General features: G+C 41.8%; 1 protein-coding gene across 4 annotated transcripts in view; it reads right to left on the bottom strand.

Moving 5' to 3' along the window:
- Positions 1-19716, bottom strand: part of KHSRP (KH-type splicing regulatory protein) — a 28243-nt gene extending 8527 nt beyond the window's left edge. For 2 of the 4 annotated variants that reach the window (XM_061613886.1, XM_061613888.1), the window contains exons 1-9: positions 19390-19716; positions 6108-6204; positions 5609-5647; positions 5305-5350; positions 4659-4708; positions 3548-3619; positions 2934-2991; positions 1756-1927; positions 1394-1492 (exon numbers count right to left, since the gene is read on the bottom strand). In XM_061613886.1, the coding sequence (XP_061469870.1) occupies positions 1394-1492; positions 1756-1927; positions 2934-2991; positions 3548-3619; positions 4659-4708; positions 5305-5350; positions 5609-5647; positions 6108-6204; positions 19390-19584 (828 nt within the window). In that variant the 5' untranslated portion in view covers positions 19585-19716. The remainder of the gene's footprint in view (positions 1-1393; positions 1493-1755; positions 1928-2933; positions 2992-3547; positions 3620-4658; positions 4709-5304; positions 5351-5608; positions 5648-6107; positions 6205-19389) is intronic. The other 2 variants (XM_061613887.1, XM_061613889.1) reach the window with 1 other exon arrangement.
- Between the last annotated feature and the right edge of the window lie 491 nt (positions 19717-20207).

Consider the following 20207-nt stretch of genomic DNA (forward strand, 5'->3'; position numbering starts at 1 on the left):
AGTTTTAACTGTGAGGAGGGTGCAATTTTCACAATGTTGCACAGTTGAGCATCTAACTAGTTAAAAAAAAAACTTGGTCAAAGAGCCAAGTACAGTATTAATATTAAAGAACATTTCATTGTCCAGCTTTTTTGTTATTAGAACAAAAAAGATAATTTGATCATTGATTGATACTTATTGCTAGTTATAAAGTCAAGTTAGCTGACATATTGTGAAACATGAAATTTCAATGAACAGTTTTTCTCTTCTGCTGTGTTACCTGGGCTAAGCCATGGCTTGGCTTGGCATTAGGTCTGAACATACGTGTTTCTCATACAAACCACAAGCAGTTAGCAAAGAACAATTCTGGGTTACAACTCATGGTTTGTCTGGAATGAGGCCGGCCCACTCTATTTAAAGAGTCGCCTTCACTCGTACCAGGGGCGCCGGCTTACAAGATCGTCCTCGAATGGCTCACTTCTTATACCTCCAGTAAGAGACGAGGTTGGTGAGGACAAGGTCTAGAGCCTTTTCTATCATGGCTCCTACACTATGGAATTTGTTGCCAACTGACCTCCATCAGGCCCCCTCCCTGCTATGCTTTCGGTGGACCTTGAAGACCTGGCTCTTTACCCAGGTGTGGGAAGGGGATTAGGCTGGCAGATTGCAGTTCTCGGGGGGTTTAAATTCAATTTAGGCTGGCAGATTGCAGATCTTGGGGGGTTTAAATGTTTAAGCTTTTAATTTTTAATTTCTAATTTTTAGGATTTTGATTATGTCTATAAATGTACTTGTGTTTGGTTGTAAGTCACCCAGAGTGGCAGATTAACCTCTGCCAGATGGGCGTCTAACAAATCTCATAAATAAATAAATAAACAAACCATGAGCCCAGGTTTGGACATAACTAAGAAAACCCACAGCTCAGCCCTGGGTAGCACAGAAGCAGCAGGAAAGGGGAAGGAGCACAGCAGCGGCAATCTTCTCTCTGGGAACATGCACACTTGTGCTGAGCCACAGTTAAGCTTAACATTATTTATTTATTTATTTATTATTGAATTTTTATACCGCCCCACTAGCATAGCTCTCTGGGCGGTGTACAACAAATATAAATAAATACAATAAAATCACATAAACAATACAAAACAGATATATATAGAAATCCACAATCTAAAACCAGATTAAAACATATATAAGAAAAACTAAAATGCCTGATAAAATAGGAAGATTTTAACTTGGCGCCGAAAAGACAGCAATGTCGGCGCCATGCGTATCTCATGTACAAACTCTGCCTAGGCCTGGTAACTCCTGGCTGATACAGGGAACTGCAACTATCTCAGTCATAAAAGAACAAGAGTGCAGTTGCTCACTCACCCAGAAAGACCAAGGTATCTAAGCAAATGGGCAGGATGCTTACCTGTACTTTATAAGGATCACCAATTATCCGAAGAGGCTTATCTACATTTGTGTTTTGTGAACCGTCCTGAATTAAAATCATCTTCACTCCAGCTCGCTCCTGTGTTAAGGGAAAGTGAGGAGACAAACAGGTTATATACTTGCCCAGAACTCCTGCAAGCCTCTCCCACAGGGCACAAATCAAAATCAATTTGAATTTCAGGAGGCTGTAAGTCCAAGAAGCCAGCCTTGCCCCAAGAGGCCAGAGAAACCAGTGTTGCAAGTGCTAAGCCAGCCAGCAAGTGGGGGGGGGGAGAAGAGTAAATGAGGACAACACCAGCTTTGATGCAAGGAATCTGGCTGTAAGCACAACATAGCCCTCACCTGCAACTGCTTAATGGTCTCTCCTCCCTTGCCGATTACCAGGCCTGCTTTCCCAGCTGGGATCATGATTTCCTGCACTGTACCATTCTGGCCATTGGCGTTATCATGGAACTGACCAGGTGGCCCACCACGTCCTCGAGACACAATATCATCAAGCATCATTTTTGCCTTCCTGCAAAGAAGTGGAAGGACAAACAACATAATGCCGCCCTGGGCTCCTGCTGGGAGGAAGGGCGGGATATAAATCAAATCATAAATAAATAAATAAATAAAATAATGATGAATGACATGATTTACAGCCTCTATTCTCTTGCGATGACAGAACCATCATTTAAAATGGAACTCCCAGCAAAGTTTTTTGTCCTCAAATCACCAATAGATCAATGTTGCTCCTATACCAATTCCACAGCATCACACATTAACAGATACCTTTACCAGCTCTAGTTGTCAACGCAATCATTTTTTTTTTGGTCTGAACAGTAATGACTGAGTTGATGGCCTTGTATTCTGTATCTATACTAATTTTATGTTCTCTAGTTGTGAGACCAACAGGAAAATTCCTACTTGTCTGCCAAGTACTGAGGTGCCATAATTGCAATACTCAGAAGATTTTAGCCCCACCCCACCCCACTGTCAATTTAGCCAGACATTTTCTAGAGCTCAAATGCTTCCCTAAAAGAAGAACCAAAAGGCAATGGCCACCTGTGACTTGTGTGTGCTAGAATGGAAATGTAATAAGTAAACATAACATTTTTTTCATTCTTTGAGACCCCAAAGTAGCTTCTAGAGTAAAAAATGCAATAAAAACATGAGATAAAAACAAATACATAAAACAGCAGCAAGAGAGGAAAATAAAACTGGGTCAGTTTAAAAATACATTGCCACAACAGAGGTTAAAAACAGATTAAAGACACTGGAATTAAAAAGAAGTCTTTACTGCCCTCCCTATTTTGAGAGAGGAGGCCAACTTAACTGCTTTTAGGAGGAAGTTCCACAATCTGGTTACCGCTACTGAGAAGGCCTAAATGTTATCCTGGTTGTGATGCCTGCTTCTCTGCTACTGCCCTGAACTATGCCACCTGGCAGCTCATATTTTTTTGGCACATCATCCCCTTCCCCAATATACTCCCCTTATCTTCTTGAAATAACACCTTGACAAAGGACAAGAGGCTACTCACTGCACAGATTCTGGTGATCCTGTCAGAGACACACTCCGCTCTGGCAATCCTCCACTGTCTGTAGGAGGAAAGGAAGGCTATCAGGAGATAGGCTACTATACTCCTCCACATAAATACATCTCCCCAGAGTTTGATCCCTCCTGCAATTATATATTATCTTCAGGGTTTTGAAGGAACTGGCATAGCAAAAAAGCAGGTCCTTCGAACACATGCACACCACTATAAAGGGTAGCTTCTATTTCTACGTGGTGAACGCTGCTGATATGGTGATTGCAGGCAATAAGAAACAGCATAAGGATTGGAAATGGTGAAGAGACCTGTAAACTTAGCAGCTGAAATCTCATCATACAGCTATTTAAGTCAGTTCTTCACTCAAGCAAAATTAACTTGCCTCAAGCTGGGAAGGACTCTTTGCTTTATGAGAGCACTATATTCATGCCCCCATCCCAACAATGAGCCAGCAGAGTGGATTGAGAAGATACCTGCTACTGGCCACATTTTTTGTCTCTTAAACAATTATAGGGTTGGGAAGGAACAGTCAGCATCTGCAGCGCTGTACGCCGAAAGTTCTAACAAAATCCACCCCATGCTCTGCTCTCCCACCTCACACCTACCTGGTGAGATCTGTACTTTGCATCCAGAGTCCTGCTGTATTTTGTTGATCTGTTCCCCACCTCTTCCTATGACTGCAAAGTAGAGGGGCATTAAGAAACTCAAGCTTGAGATAAAAATAGAGATGTTATCCTAACAGGTAGGCTTGAAGACAACACACATTTCCTTTCCCCACAACAGATGGGAAGGGCCTTCTCACAATAAATACAAACACAGAGGGGTTGTGTGCACAGGTACACTGGGAATAGCAGTTAAGTAGAGCAGTAATCCAAGGTACCCTCGAGTTTCATTGTTTGTATAACATAGCAGGAAGGGAGACAAAAGTGATCCTAAGTAGGCAAGTCAAACATACAGGAAACAAAAAACTCAAGGGTCTCGGAGGCCATAGAGGCACAGTAGGCTACAAGAACTAGAACTAAGCACTCAAGTTTCAACCAACTTCTAGCCTTCAGAGCTTGAATGCCAAGGCAATGTAAAACCAGGGCTTGTAAACAAAAATGCCTTCTGGGAACCAATCCCCCTCTGCTTAGTGAAAACTCTGTTCAGGCAGTGTTTTGCAGCCACCATTCCTTCTGGCAAAGGCCTACCCAGGACCTTCTATCTTACTTAGTCAGGATCACTCACAGAAAGTTGATGAATCCAAAGCAAAGGCCAAAAGCAATCCAAAAAGGAATTCTGAGCCCCTGCAGCATTCCTAGCCTAAGCCTCTGAAGTGTCCAGGGTGAATCCGTGCAGCTGCCCAAATCCTAAAATTCTTGCTGTGCATTGGAAGTGCTCACATGACACAAGCCTGGAGTTCTCCTTAGCAACCAGCCCCTACCATTTCATGAATGAAAATGTTGTTGGAGCACTTTACAGAGCAGAACACCCATCCCGATCTCTGTAGCTATGTACCATACACAGCTTGAAGCACACAAGGCCAACTCAAGTGCTTGCCATCTCTCAGAAAACACACACAAAAGGGTCACAAAACAAACCAGCCTGCCTGAGCCTTCTCTATGGGAAACTCAGCCAACAGGCATCGAGAAGTCAAGAAGGCACTGGTTAGTAAAGGTAGAGTGACAGTCTTTCAACTACGACCATAGGTTTCTGCCCTCTCTGTCTAATACTCACTGAGTCCAACCATGCCATCAGGTACTCTGTACTCTTCAGTCACTGTAGACCTGCAAGGGAAACGGTCAGCAGCTTAAAGTAAGGAGTGGGAGGGTTACAGAAATGGACCTGGTGTTCACCAGCATCCATCAAAAAACAAAACAGAGAGCTTGCCTTCTCCTCCTCCTGGGAGGGCAGACAGGAAGGTGGCTGAGCAATTAAGCACCGCTCTGAGGAAATCACCATATACCAGTGCAAAATGCACCAGTGCAGCCTGGCAAGACCCATTGCAAACCAAGTAGCCCAGAGGCCAACTACAGTAGCAGTTGTACACAAGCCTCAGACACAGGCTTCAGAAACTGTATCTATGAATCAGAAGCTCCTCAAGAACTTGAAGTATCTAAGAAATGGCCAACCAGCACAACCTTTCTCTACCTAACAAGGCATCCAAGTGCTTGCAGTGACTGGTCTTTCAATGGTACACATCTCACAAATCTGGATGCTGACCTCGCCTAACAAAAGCAGCCTTTTCACTTTGGGGGTACTAAAATGGTACCCCCTTGCAGGTAAACTGAACTGAACTCACAAGTTGAATGCTGTTAGCAGGTTTTTACCATTCCAGCTCAAGCACATGTGATAGGGGATAAGAGGCACACAGATAATTTACCTGGGTGGAGGATGGATGGGTCCAAGCTGAGGGGGAGGTGGCATGGCTGGAAAGCAAAACAAGGGATTGGTTATGAATTCACATTCTACAAGATGAACTATCAGTCCCTGGCTACCCCATAACTCTGTTTTCATAAATGGGTCCTGGTAAATTAAAATACAATGCTCACCTTCCTAAATCCCATAGAGTTCTCCCCACAAAATAATTAGTTGACATGTTCTCCCACTTTTCAGTATCAATATGAAGAGACTTTGCATGTAGTTAATACCATTTCCCAGCCCTTTAAAAAATAGACTGTACTTACGTTCTGGCTGAGGAGCCAGTTTCTTGCTCTCTGGCTGGTCTGTCAAAATAAAAAGAAATGCTTTCAAATCCCTTTCAAAAATTAAAAGGCAGTCTCCCCTCCTCTTTCCTCCAGCACTAAAACCCAGCCTCCAAGATTGCAGTTACAAATAAGGCCATTCTGGAAACTGGAAATGGCTACGATAGATATACCTATGATGCATTAACATTAATATATTTATAGGCAATTGGTGCAAGTACCAGTTTTATGTAGCCACCACTCATTCCAATGGGATTTATCTGGAACTGCTCAGCAAACCTCATAAAAAATGGAACCTTTGCAGCCATGCTCAAGGGACTGGGACTATTAGGTATACTAACACCACTACATAACGTTTGGCAAGGTGCATGCATGTTTCTGTGTGTGTACTTCACACTCTTAAGGATCCAGAGCTAACTTCTACATGAACAGTATCACCAACACCATTTTCCCTGCCCCAATGGGGCCAGTCTCACAGTACCTCCATCTTCCAGTTGTCTCTTCTGACCACCAAATCCGAAGTCAGGTGTAGTGTTGTTCACTGTTGTGGCTGAGTCCCCTCCAATTTTAGCTGCTATCTGAAAGTAGAATCAACACTATAGTTAGCTACAAAGAACAGTCTTCCCTAAGCCTTATCAAAAGAAACAAGAGCAAATTCAAGCCGCAGGAACATCAAGCCATACAGTATACAGTGCAACACATGACATTTAAGATAGTGTTTTTCCTAAGCCCAAAGTGGTTTATATAAAGAATAGCAAAGCCACAAAATCTCACCATGGTAGTTCATGCTCTAGTTATCTCCCATTGAAAAAATGGAAATGGACTGCCTTCAAGTCAATTCTGACTTATGGAGACCCTGTGAATAGGGTTTTCATGGTAAGCAGTATTCAGAGGGGGTTTACCATTGCCTTCTTCTGAGGCTGAGAGGCAGTGACTGGCCCAAGGTCACCTAGTGAGCTTCATGGCTGTGTGGAGATTCGAACCCTGGTCTCCCAGTCGCAGTCCAACACTTTAACCACTACACCACACTGGCTCTCTACTTATCTCCCATTAGGCTACTGTAAGTGCTCAAAAATTTAAACTGGTACATGTATTTTGTACCAGTTGACTGACTGATAGTAGGCAAATTGGAGAGCGTTACTCTGATATTGTGTGATCTAAACTGATTAACCTTTAAGCATTAATTTTTTTGTGAACTGAGTAACTCAGATGGTACAAGCACTTTTTTGTATGTGCCCCCATGGGTCCGTTCAACATCTGACTTTGGGTGCTATCACCAAAGGAAGCTCAGCAGGCTTCCGCAAAGAATAGAGCCTTTTCAGTGTTGGCATCAACTATACAAAATGCCCTCCTCAAGAAGATGCATCTGGCTCAGACACACGATTCTGTTAGGTGCCCAGCCAGAAGATGACGTGCAGCTGGGTTTTGAGTAACCTGACCATTCTCTTCAGAATTGCAGTACCACTACTGCTTGGTGTGACTTTGCTGCTGCTGTCCTATTTTGTTGTGCTTGCTGTTATTTTTGTGCATGTTGATTTTGTGAGACATTTTATGATATTTTATGTGATGAATATAGCCATATTATATCTATATAAAAATAATCACATCACAAACATACGTTGGATAATGGAAAGGACCAAGGAATTTCAGAAGAAAATCACCCTGTGCTTTATAGATAATAGCAAAGCCTTTGACTGTGCAGATCATGAAAAACTATGGAATGCTTTAAAAGAAATGGGGGTGCCACAGCATCTGATTGTCCTGATGCACAACCTATACTCTGGACAAGAGGCTACTGTAAGGACAGAACATGGAGAAACCAATTAGTTCCCAATTGGAAAAGGTGTAAGACAGGGATGTACTTTATCACCCTATTTGTTTAATCTATACGCAGAACATATATGAAAAGCAGGATTGGACCAAGACGAAGGAGGTGTGAAAATTGGAGGGAGAAATATCAATAATTTAAGATATGCAGACGATACCATACTACTAGCAAAAACCAGCAATGATTTGAAACAAATGCTGATGAAAGTTGAAGAGGAAAGCACAAAAGCAGGACTACAGCTGAACGTCAAAAAGACTAAAGTAATGACAACAGAAGATTTATGTAACTTTACATTTGACAATGAGGACATTGAACTTGTCAAGGATTATCAATACTTCGGCACAGTCATTAACCAAAATGGAGTCAATAGTCAAGAAATCAGAAGAAGGCTAGGACTGGGGAAGGCAGCTATGAGAGAGCTAGAAAAGGTCCTCAAATGCAAAGATGTATCACTGGACACTAAAGTCAAGGTCATTCAGACCATGGTATTCCCAAACTCTATGTATGGATGTGAAAGTTGGACAGTGAAAAAAGCGGATAAGAGAAAAATCAACTCCTTTGAAATGTGGTGTTGGAGGAGAGCTTTGTGCATACCATGGACTGCGAGAAAGACCAATAATTGGGTGTTAGAACAAATTAAACCAGAACTGTCACTAGAAGCTAACATGATGAAACTGAGGTTATCATACTTTGGACACATAATGAGAAAGACAGGATCCACTAGAAAAGACAATAATGCTGGGAAAAACAGAAGGGAGTAGAAAAAGAGGAAGGCCAAACAAGAGATGGATTGATTCCATAAAGGAAGCCACAGACCTGAACTTACAAGATCTGAACAGGGTGTTCATGACAGATGCTTTTGGAGGTTGCTGATTCATAAGGTCACCATAAGTCATAATCAACTTGAAGGCACATAAAAGTCTTGGACTTTTTGTAACAATGATGAAATTGAATGTAATATAACATCCTCTTATATATTAACTCTATGAAGCAAATTCTGTTAACAGCATTTAAATTCTAGGTACTTTCACATTTACATTTTCCTTCACATATAATTTCCACACTGACAGCCTAAAAGCAGCTTCTTTATAGCAACTATACTTAGTACGTTTCCCCACCACGTTTTTTGCTATGTTTTACACCAATGAAACAGAAGCAGCTTTCAGACTTTCAACTTGGCATATACATAACTTCCAATGAAAAGCACAATTTCACATTTTATCCATCAAATACTGTTCTCCTCATGCACCACAAGACATGCCAGCATTACTTCAATGCAGGAACCAATAGCTTGTCCCCAATGAACCCCAATTCCATCTAGAACTAGACCTTTACAGAACACTTGCTTGCAGTAAAGTCTAAAGATGCATTAACCAGGAAAGGCTCTCTTTCCTCTTTAGCATCCCTACACCTTTAACAAACAAGGAAAAAGGAATTTTGCCAGGGCAGGTTTTGTATACTTGCAGCATTGTGACAGCTGCTGAAATTAACTCTTTTACACAACTATTAAAGGAATAGAAGCCCAAAGGTTGGCCACACCTGTTCTATACTGAGAAAAGTATGAATTTCTGCAGCTCTCTAAACCAGCCTCTCCTGAAAGTTACAGTATAACCCCATGAGCTGTTACACTCAGACCTACAGGATCAGAAACTTAGTGATGGTGTTGCAGTGAGAGAAGACACAAAGCACTCAAGCTCACAGCATGCAACATTTTTGGGAAGGGATAGATGGGGAAGCATGGCTATTAAGTTCCTTCTTCACACAATAAGGACTGCTACAGTGGCCAAATATCCTAGTCTGATCTCAATAATAGAAATCACTAGGCGCTATATACATAAACTTTGGTGCTATACATGTAATAAAAAGGCACAGAATTTGCACTGAGGCTTGTGTGATGTAAGCAACAGACAAGAATAATGAAGTGGGTTGTGAGATATTTAAATATACCAAGGGAAGGAGGTAGGTGAATGCCAGGAGGCAAAGAGTTCTAACAGGAGAGAGTGGCAACATAGATTGGGTTTATGGAGGATGAGTACCAGAGGAACAATGGCCTGGGGAAAAAACAAACAAATTTCCCAATTTTTCTGGGGGAAAAAAACCAAAAAGGTTTGGCGGGGGAGAGAACAGAAAAACCCAGTTTTTTTCTCAATTTTTTTCTGGGCCTTCACATCTCTAAATAGGACTTCCTCTCCTCTACTCCCCCATCTACTCTAGAGGATTGGGGGAACCCTCAGAATAGACTTGGAGGGGGTACAGTGGGAGAGGAGGTCCCACTGCACAAGCAGAAGTCCTTGTACTAACAGGATGAATTGGGTGGATACAACCTAAAACTGTCAAGATGATTCGCAATTGTGCTTTAATTTAAAATAGAAGCCCAGGGATTAAGTCAGCCTTTCCCAACCTTTGGGTCCCCAGATGTTGTTGGACTACAACTCCCATCAGCCCCAGCCAGCATGGCCAATGGTCAGGGATGATGGGAATTGTAGTCCAGCAAGATCTGGGGACCCAAAGGTTGGGATAGGCTGGATTAAGTAGTCACCAATGGATTATTTATAACAGGTGTGGGGCCTTCCAGATGTTGCTGAACTACAACTCCCATCTGCCCAAGCAAGAGTGGCCAATGACCAGGGATGATGGCAGCTGTAGTTCAGCACCATCTGAAGGGCCCAATGTTTCCCCCACCTGATTTAGAAGGTGAAAATGAAGAAGCTTTGAGGGCATCTTATGCTGCTCTTCTGTTGGCTGAAGTCACTGCAACTGTAGTCTTGCATACTTGAATTTTAATGTGTATGTATTTTATATTGCTGCTGCTATTTATATTTTTTTGGGACTTGCCTAATTTGGATTTACTTTTTATATCTATATGCTCTTTCTGCAGGTGCTTTGCGCTTCTGGCTTAATGTTTAATGTTTGACATGCCACTTAAATGAAACATTCTTGAAATAGTTGACATTTGGTGTGAGAAAAAACAGCATACAAATTAAACTATGACTATGGGAAGTAGTAGGCCTTTGTATTAGAGGGCCATTTTATTAAAAGCAGCTAAAGCTGCACTTTTACACACACTCTTGGGTACAAGGCCCACTGAACATCCACAAGGATTTCCACTCACACAACACAACAGGATTTCACACACCCCTTTCCTCCATGTCTGCTCCAGAGGGTTGGAGGAACTCCTAGAACAGAGTTTCAGGACATGCAGGGGAAAATGTTCTATTGCGCAAGCAGAAATCCTTGCACTGGTACATTCACTTAGTGCTACATTGGATACAACCCAGGAAAAATTACGTTCCATTGGATTTCAGTCCTGTCTACAAATGGAAGGGCAAATTTGCAATTCAAAACTAAATGTAGTAGAGGCAATGTTAATAGCATAAACTTGTAAGCAGGGTTGGCCAACCTGGTGCCTTCCAGATGTTTTGGACTACAACTCCCATCAGTCCCAGCCTGCACAGCTCTGGACTGTAGAGTCTATAACAAGCATTAGCAATGGTAAAATATTTTGAGCATAGAAATAATGGAGCAAGAATGCCAGCAGAAACGAACAACCAACAGATTAGGTCCCCAGTTAAAAAAGATTAGACATAAGACAGAAAGTGTGAAATCTTACTTTGAGCTTAATTTCAGAGTTTTTCCTCAGACGTACAATTTCCAAAGTGACTGGGGCTGATACAGATTTATTAGGGTTTTGTTTACTAATAGTTTATGTACAGGGGTCCACAGCAGTATTTGATTTAATTTTGCTGAATTAATGGCTTTAAAGGCAAGTATAGGTGGATATGTGAAAGAAAACAAGAGGTAATCAAATTCTGAAAAACAAAATTATTACAAGTCATTTTTTAATTTCTTCAGTGTGAAGAAAACATTTGAAAAAGTGGAATGGGTAGGTTACTTTTTTTGTAAAGATTTTAAAAGAATCAGATTTTACTATGCAATATAAGTCTTCAAAATAAAAATAAATATAGATATACACAAGCCGGTTTGAAAGTAAATGCGAGCCCCCCCCCCCAACTGATGAACATCTTCAGATTTGGAACTCAATGCAACGACTTGTTGGTGGAAGAATGGCTAGACCAAGAACTATATGAGGAATAACTGTTCAGTGAAAATAAAGGTTTACTATCAATGTATGTGATAAAACTAGAAATATTAAATTAGGAGACTGGTGGATACACTTATAATTTGAATGGAGACCTGGGGTTTAAAAACTGCAATGATGGCCAAGAAACTGTTTCAGGCTCAGTTTAATGAGTTTAAAGCATATATTCAGTGGGAGGGGACATCACTGATTTGAAAAATAAAGAATGCTTAAAGTGCTCGATTTACAGGGAGAATCTAAGTTTTGACTGTAGAAAAACTGCAGATACCAATTTGTGAAAATGAAGTATAGAAGTCATCATTTTCATAAATAAAAGTTTGAAAGAAGAGGCAGCATGACCAAGAAAAAGTGTTGCAATAAAAATACAAGAAACAGCAAGTATGAATGAGAGCTTTAGCTGTTTCAAAAAGGGTCAGCTCCATTAACTCTGCGAAGATGAAAGTACAAGATTTAGTACTAAGTGGATGGATACTCGCTGGAGTATTCTGGCACAGTGTTGGTTAACAAACCAGAAAAATGAGCAAGGATTACAGGAGGAGTGCTAGGTCTGGATGCTTCTTCCTTATTCATAAAACATGCTTTATGAAGTGTAAAACTATTGTCTAAACCAGGCCAATATATGGAAAGGAGAAATTAAAGATAATGCTCAAGGCAAGAAGTTTGAGGGCTGGGAGAAATAGTAAACTTTATCAAGTGGATGAGGGAGAAACAAAGACTCAGTTTTTAGAAAACTATCCATTTTTAGAAAGCAATCAAAGAAGAAAGATTTAGAAATGTTAGTTAAGAAAGAAATGAAATTAGGCAATAAATAGCATAGGTGAACATCAACAAATAAATGGCACTGGAGATCAAAGAAGAAACTATCATCTGTGAATATATACATTTACAAGGGGACCGAGAACAGAACCCAGAAGAATGCCAACAGATAGTGGAAAAGAGAGAAAGAACACCATTAACAGAGATCTTCATGAAGTAATGTGAAAGATGTGACTGGACCCAGAATCAACAGAACCACAGTGCCCTAGAAGTTTTCAGCAGCAAATAGTGTTCGACTAACATGCCGAGCACAGGATGAATCTCCAACTGCAGCAAAACTTCAGCAGTGCCGTGATGGGATGATAATAAGGAAACACCCACACTAAACTTTTTTTGTAGTTACAGCAAGACACACCAACTTTAACAGCAAGTGCAGCATAAAATATTGATTTTTGTAGATTCCATTACCGAAGAACAGGTATAGCAGATGCCGACAGAAGAACCTAACACTGACCTCATATGGAAGGCTCAGGACACTTGGTTGGTTCAGATGCAACACCAAACCATGGTTTGTCACTACATGAACATGCTCTGTGGTTGGGTGCTCCATCCTTACCTCTCTCCAATCTCTCGTCCCTTACTATTGAGGAGGAAACCTTAGTTTGCTGTTCACATCCAAGCCAGATACATTGTTTCCCCATAAAACAGAGGTGGGATCAGAGTGTGCAACCACAGGGCTTAATCATGTGGCACCAAGTCATGCCTTGGCACTGTGTCTGAACAGTCCCACTGTAACCTCAGCAGGGAAGACTGATTCTAAATCAAGGTGAATTAAATCAATTAGAAAAACGGTCAAGTTAAATCAAAGTTTCCCACTGATACTTTAAAAAATATTTCCAAACCAATGGTGCAAATCTGGACACTAACTAGATTCTCCTCCTTACAACCAGACTTTGCATCTCTTCGTTGCACTTTATATATTTTTCATGCTTTCCCTTTTCATATAGAGGGAATATAGTTAAAATATCCCCATATTACAACCAGCACAATGTATCTGGTAGAGGCACTGATTCAGTTTAGAAAATGCTTATATATGCAGATTTAATATTAACCTAGTTGTTATCAAAAAGAAACTTAGAATTTACAATAAAAAATGAACCATCAATTTTTATCCACTCTGAACCTCAGCAAGCCAAATACAAGTACAGAGATCAGAATAAAAAAACTGTGTCAAATTCTTCAGACAGGTAGCGGAAATGAGTTGACTGAACAAAGGGTATCCAGAGGACAAAGAATCTGAAACAAGGAAGTCAGCAAGCTACTTAAACTTCAACAGACAAAACTGATAAAATAAGGAAAAGGTTGCAGTGATTCTGTCGATTAGCAGGAACAAATAAGAATCGCCCACCAAATCTTACAAGAAGATAGAAAAAGCGGAAGGGGGAAGATGGATTCTAGAAAAGAGGTGGTTGTGCAAGAAATTAGAGTGAGAAGGTATTCTATTGGTACACAAACAACCAGGGGTTTGGTGGCTTTCTGTTTTTCCCTGGCCAGCTTTTCTTCACCGTGTCTGCATGCTCCGTACACAGTAGCCTGGCTTGGTGCAAATGTATGGGCACAGGGAGAGAAGATTGTGGCTGCTTTGCTCCTGCCCACCTGTTTTGCTGCTGCACCACAATGAGCTTAGGGCATGCCTTAGCATGTCATACAAATCTGGGCTTGTGGTTTAGCTTTCCCAGACAAACCATGAGCCGTAAGCCATAGGACAAAACTTGGATGCCATTTGTGGTTAGTCTGGGGTGAGCTAAACCACAAGTCTGGTCTCAGACAACATGCTAAGTCAAACCATGGCTTATCTCAGTGCAACAGCAAAACAACCAGAGAGAAGTACAGTGGCTGTCGGCTGCTCTCGGGAAGCCCATGCTAAGCCATGGCTTGGTTAGGCTTAGCGTGAAGTGTGAACTAGGCCAGAGTTTTATGGTTTGAAACAGTGCTATCACTGAACTTCAGTCAAGATGGTGAATGTTAAAAAAAATGGTTCTAAGAATCTGAATTTCATCAAGCCAGATACTACTATGCAACAATTGATTTGCCATGAAGTGATATCAAGGGGCATCTAAAATGAACATCAGATAATTGAAGAACCATTGCAATGCTACATCAGGAAGTGGTAGGCAAGTTTTTATTCATGTATTGGAGGCAGTAGACTGGCACATGGGGTGTGTCAATGATTCTCACTTCAGTAAAGTACAGTACAGTAAACTGTAAGGCATTTCTCCTATTGTCTATCCCTGTATTACTCCCTCAAAATAAAAAAATGACACCTCTTCTTAATGACAAGGTCTAGCTACAATGAAATTGCAAAACCTTTAATTCATGTTGCCTTTAGGATGACTGAGAATTTCCTAACCATGAAAAGTATGATGTTAGAAGAAATACTCAACAATTAATCTTTTAGATTTTCTCCCCATCATGACCAGCCTTTGATGACCAAAATTATTTTAGGCTTTTTCTGCTCTGTACTGTGTTGTAAGTGGTGACCAATAGTCCATGGCATGAAAATCATACCAGGACCTAATCAGTTTTCAACTTGAGGAAATTCTGCAATTATAATAATTCATCTTAGCTCTGGACTTCTCCAGCATCAATACCTTCAGTGCTTTGATACGTAAAAAAATAAAGCTGAAAGGTGTAACGGCTCACTGGGCAATGACGACAGCCACACTTCTCTTTGAAAGAACACCTAAAAGAAGTTTTGCCACTCCCTTTCTGATAGCTGGCTTTTCATACAACTTTTATAACTGAATAAATTAGTAAGAAATCTAATTATTTGTGACGTGCCTGTGACAGTCTTGAATGACATTACCTCACATCAAAGAAAATTTCAGGATCCAAGCAACAGAAGCCCAAATTTACTATTTACACAGCCCTTCCCACAAATCCCCCCCCCAAATTTCCCTCCAGTAGAGGATTCTAAAAGGAATTCCCTCCTCCAGTCCCTGCCTGCAAGTCACTTCAGAAGAATACACCAAACATTATGGGTGTGCAGCAACCTCAGCTTTCCTTTGCAGGTGAATACCCAAAAGTACATGATTAGCCAAGATGGGGAAAAAAAGCTCATGGAAAAGGAAACCCAAGCATTAGCCGTGATCATATCACTCCGGTGCTAGTAGACCTACACTGGCTACCAGTTGTTTACCGGGCCCAATTCAAGGTGTTGGTGCTGACCTTTAAAGCCCTATATGGTTTCAGCCCAGTTTATCTGAAGGAGCGCCTCCAGCACCACCAATTATGCCGCCTGACGAGATCAGCCACACAAGACCTTCTCTCAGTCCCACCAGTCAAAACAGCGAGGCCCCCACCCTCTGGAATTCCCTTCCTTTTGATCTTCGCCATGCCCCCTCCCTGACAGTTTTCCGCCGGGCCTTGAAGACCTGGCTGTTCAGGCAGGCCTATGGGATTTCTGGGATGGGTTAGTTTTTAATGCTGATTCAAGACGGATTGTGGTTTTATTGATTTATTATATTGTATGATTGTATCATTGTACGTCGCCTAGAGTGGCCGTTAACTCGGTCAGATAGGCGACTCAGAAATAAAATTTTATTATTATTATTATTATTATAGGTAAAGTGATTAGGTTCTAACCCTGTCCAACCATCAAGCTCTCTAGACAGCCAGCAAGAGTGACTGGGCTGTAATGAACCTTCCCCCACAGGACTGTAATAACAAGATATTCCATACACCCTGAGCTCCTTTGAGGATGGTAAAGGGATAAGAATAAATAAATCATTCCATTTTAAACTACCACTGCCCAACAGAGCATACCTTCCCCCTTCCCTTTACATTATAGAACTTAATTCATAAAGCAAGATACACTAAAAGCAACTATCCAGAAACACCCCACTCTGAGCTGGAAACCTTGATTCTAAATCTAAACCCAGAGACTAGTTCTTGCTCCTCAGTGATAGGTAGGGGCACTCTGCACATAACTGAATCAAGAGTGGACCCTGGCTCTAAATTAAGCCATAACTGTTCATAAAATCTTATCAGCATGCTTCCTCCTTATTTAACCTTGCTCCCCTGCCTTCCACAGAACATTAAGTTTTCCTCTTCCTTCTCTGAGACAGCTGAGGCTTAATCTGCACGTGCCACAGAATCAGGTGAGAATAACATGGAAAAGTCCTGAGATGACAGGGTGGATTGTACAATTACAGAGTGAAAGTGACAATCACATTTTTCATAGCTCCCACGTAAACACGCACACACATACTTCCTGCAGGTAAAAAAGGCACACCCAACTCCCTGTATGCAGAAAATAAGATTAAGAAGGGTAGGCATAGCCCTTTCCCTAGCGTTTCTAGGGGCAGACAAGTTTCAAAACTACTTTTCCAATAACTTACGGCTCTATTCAATCAAAAGTTTTGCAATTACAAGAACAGCAGGAAGCTTCAGCTACTTTTTTCATCCAAATGCAGCAAACAATGGCTGCTTTCTCAAACCATTTCTCCAAACCATAGTTTGAGAGCACACTATGGATTGTGCAAACCGTACCATACATTCAGGTAAAAGTACGGTTTACAACAATCAACAGTAGAAGTTTCTTATCTTTTTCCTTTATATATAAAGGGAAACCAAGCATGTGAACATTATGCTCATCACAAACCATATGTTGTTAGGATTAGGTCTAGGGGCTCTGAAATTACCTATTTTAACTTTTTAACTTGTTCATAAATGATCTAGAGTGAGCGGTAAGCAATGAAGTGGCTAAGATCGCTGATGATACTAAATTGTGTTGTTAAAACACAAAGGGATTGCAAAGAGCTCCAAAAGAACCTCTTTTAACTGAGCGAATGGGTGGCAAAATGGCAAATGCAATTCAATGTAAACAAATGTAAAATGATGAATGTTGGGGTAAAAAAATTCAAATTCATATATATGCTTATGAGGTCTGAACTGGCAGGGACAGAAACGAGACCTTGGGGTTGTCATGGATAGGTAAATGAAGGTGTAGACCCAGTGTGCGGTAGCTGTGAAATATGCAAACTCCATGCTAGGGATCATTAGGAAAGGAATTGAAAATAAAACTGCCTATATCATAATGTCATTATACAAATTTATGGTATGACTGCATTTGGAACACTGTGTGCAGTTCTGGTCGCCTCACCTCAAAACTGGTATTGTAGAATTGGAAAGGGTTCAGAAAAGGGCAACCAAAATGATCAAGGAGATGGAGCGATTCCCCTATTGCAGCATCCCCTAAATATTGCAGCGTTTGGAGCTCTTTAGAGAAAAGGCAAGTAAGAGGTGACAGATAGAAATGTATAAAATAGCGGTGTTCAACGTTATATATGGCACAGAGAAAGCAGATAGATAAAAGCTTTTCTCCCTCTCTTATAACACTAGAACTTATGGACATCCAATGAAGCTGAACAGTGGAAGATTCAGGACAGACAAAAAAAGTACTTATTCACACAGTGCATAAACTATGGAATTCACTCCATAAGACGCAGTGATGGCCACCAACGTGGATGGCTTTAAAAGAGATTTAGACAAAAACATGGAGAGTAAATGGTTACTAGCCATGATGGCTATACTCTGCCTCCATGGTCAGAGACAGCATGAATCTGACTACTAGTTGCTAGAAACTGCAGGAGGGGAGAGTGCTATTGAGCTCAAGTCCTGCTTGCAGGCTTCCCATAGGCATCTGGTTGGCCACTGTGAGAACAGCATGTTGGACTAGATGGGCCACTGACCTTATCCAGCAGGCTCTTCTTATGTTCTTAGTGTCTTATCTCCAGTTTTGTGCTGAAAGATGCCCTCTATCAGCCCCTGCTTCCATCCCCTGCCCTTGCAACCTGACCTATGCATGTGCAGGATGCAGCAGTGTAATCCAGAGCTGGCAGAACAGACCATACTACTTTTGAATGCATGCAGGAGAGCACATTTCTACACTTCCCTGTACAAAAAAAAAAAAATCCCTGCAAACAAAGTACCAGCACAGAAGGGAGTAGACTAAGCTAGAACCTTTCTCCCTCATGTGTTCGGCTGCGGAAACTTTTCTGTTAACAGCAAAGTGTTTTTTAAAAAAATGGGATTATGCCTTTTATCCAGTCTGGTAGTTGGTAAAACCCATTCTACCTCAATCAGATGCATATGTAGACTAAGCCTCTCTGTATATTCCACAGAACGGACCTGCCAGATTAAGGCGATAGTTCTTGACTGTACCATTTCAGAATAGAGATGCCATGTATTTTAAATGCTCTGCCATGCTATTTTTTTTTAAAAAAAGATCCTGCACATAATAAACTACAACAGGGAAAGCAGCAATAAGAATTTCTCCTTGGTGTGCTAGCCTTTTTCCGTGCAGGATGATGTATGGCTGATGTGGATTTAAAAAAACTGAGGAGCATTCAAAAATACGACTCCATCACCAGTCAGTAAAGCTGCAATCCAATACACACTTACCCAGGAGTAATAAGTCCCACTGAACCCACTTCTCAGTAGATATGTATTGGACTACACTGTAAATCTATAGTCTCAAAAAACCTAATCTGAAATCTTAACCCAGACAGTCTCCCACATGCATTATGCTAAAAACACAACATGTACACACCACTTGTACTAAAATAGTATATTAGGGACATCATTAGGGTAAACCTATTTCCTTCCTTCCAGCTTTCTACTTGCAGACCTTTCAAAATGTAAAAACCTCCCTTTCCTTCACTTTAAAGTGAGACAGTAATGTGTTCTATTATCTCAGTGCATCTAAATCAAAGTAACCGAAATTATTTCCACGTGCCCTGCGTTGTTCTTGTTTTTTTAACTCTTCCTGCAAAAGCAGAGCACATAGACAAACGTATACCTAGCTTTCCCCCCTTTTAGATCGAAAGTGGTACAGTCGAGAATTCTATTCCCTCATGAGTCTACAGTGTCTGCTCTCAGTCTGTTACGTGTGTAGAGTTGCTCTCCCGCTTCACCAGGCCTGATGCAGGCCTGCTGTTTCCTCCCCCCTGCCATATACTCTCTTCCCGCTATCTCACAGTCGAGTTACCCTCCCCCCGTCGGCTTCAGCTTCCTCACCTGCCGGGCGCGCTGAACCGCGTCGGCGAAGGCGTCCTTACGGATCCCGCCAGGTCCGGGACCCGCCGCTCCACCGGTCTGGCCAGCCCCACCAGCGCCTCCTCCACCTCCCTGATTGGACGCCCCAGCTCCTCCCCCCGCGCCCGGCGGCCCAGCTGAAGGCGGCGGAGGACCGCCGGTGCTATAGTCCGACATGGCGGCAGAGAAGGAGGCGGGAATGAGGGCTCAACGCGGGAACCAGGCCGAAGGCTCTCGCTCTTCCCTCACCGCACACAAGCCCGCACTGCACGCCGGGAAGGCGAGGAGGCGGGACTGCCGCCCTTTGTCCCGCCTCTCTTGGAGGCCAATCGTTCATGGGCTACAGATGACTGGCAAGGAAATGAGCCAGTGGATATAAAAGGAAACAGGCGGCCTGAATGCCTGGCCTATTACAAGCTAAGAAAGGCGGGATCTACAATTTGAATGTCAGGGAACTTCCCGAATTGTAACTAGGGAGGAGGTTCTCGCATGGTTTATACCTATTGGAAAATGACAGAGGGTGGGATGAGAAGTGATCTTTAAGCCAATCAGAGATGTAAGATTGCTCAACCATGACTCTTCTATTGGAGAAACAGCGAATACGTCATCATGTCATCAGTGTAGATTGCATTAGTTTCAACCAATTCGACAATTTAACTTTACTTAGATGTCAGGTCGAATCCCGCTCACGGGTTGAGGGGCGGGACTGAAGATTGATTGACAGAAAATCCAGCCACTCCGGTTAGGGAACTCTTAAGTACAATTAAGAAAAATCACCAAATAATTAAGAGCGTTGAATG

This window comes from Rhineura floridana, chromosome 3 (genome assembly GCF_030035675.1).
Source record: "Rhineura floridana isolate rRhiFlo1 chromosome 3, rRhiFlo1.hap2, whole genome shotgun sequence".
Lineage (NCBI taxonomy): Eukaryota > Metazoa > Chordata > Lepidosauria > Squamata > Rhineuridae > Rhineura > Rhineura floridana.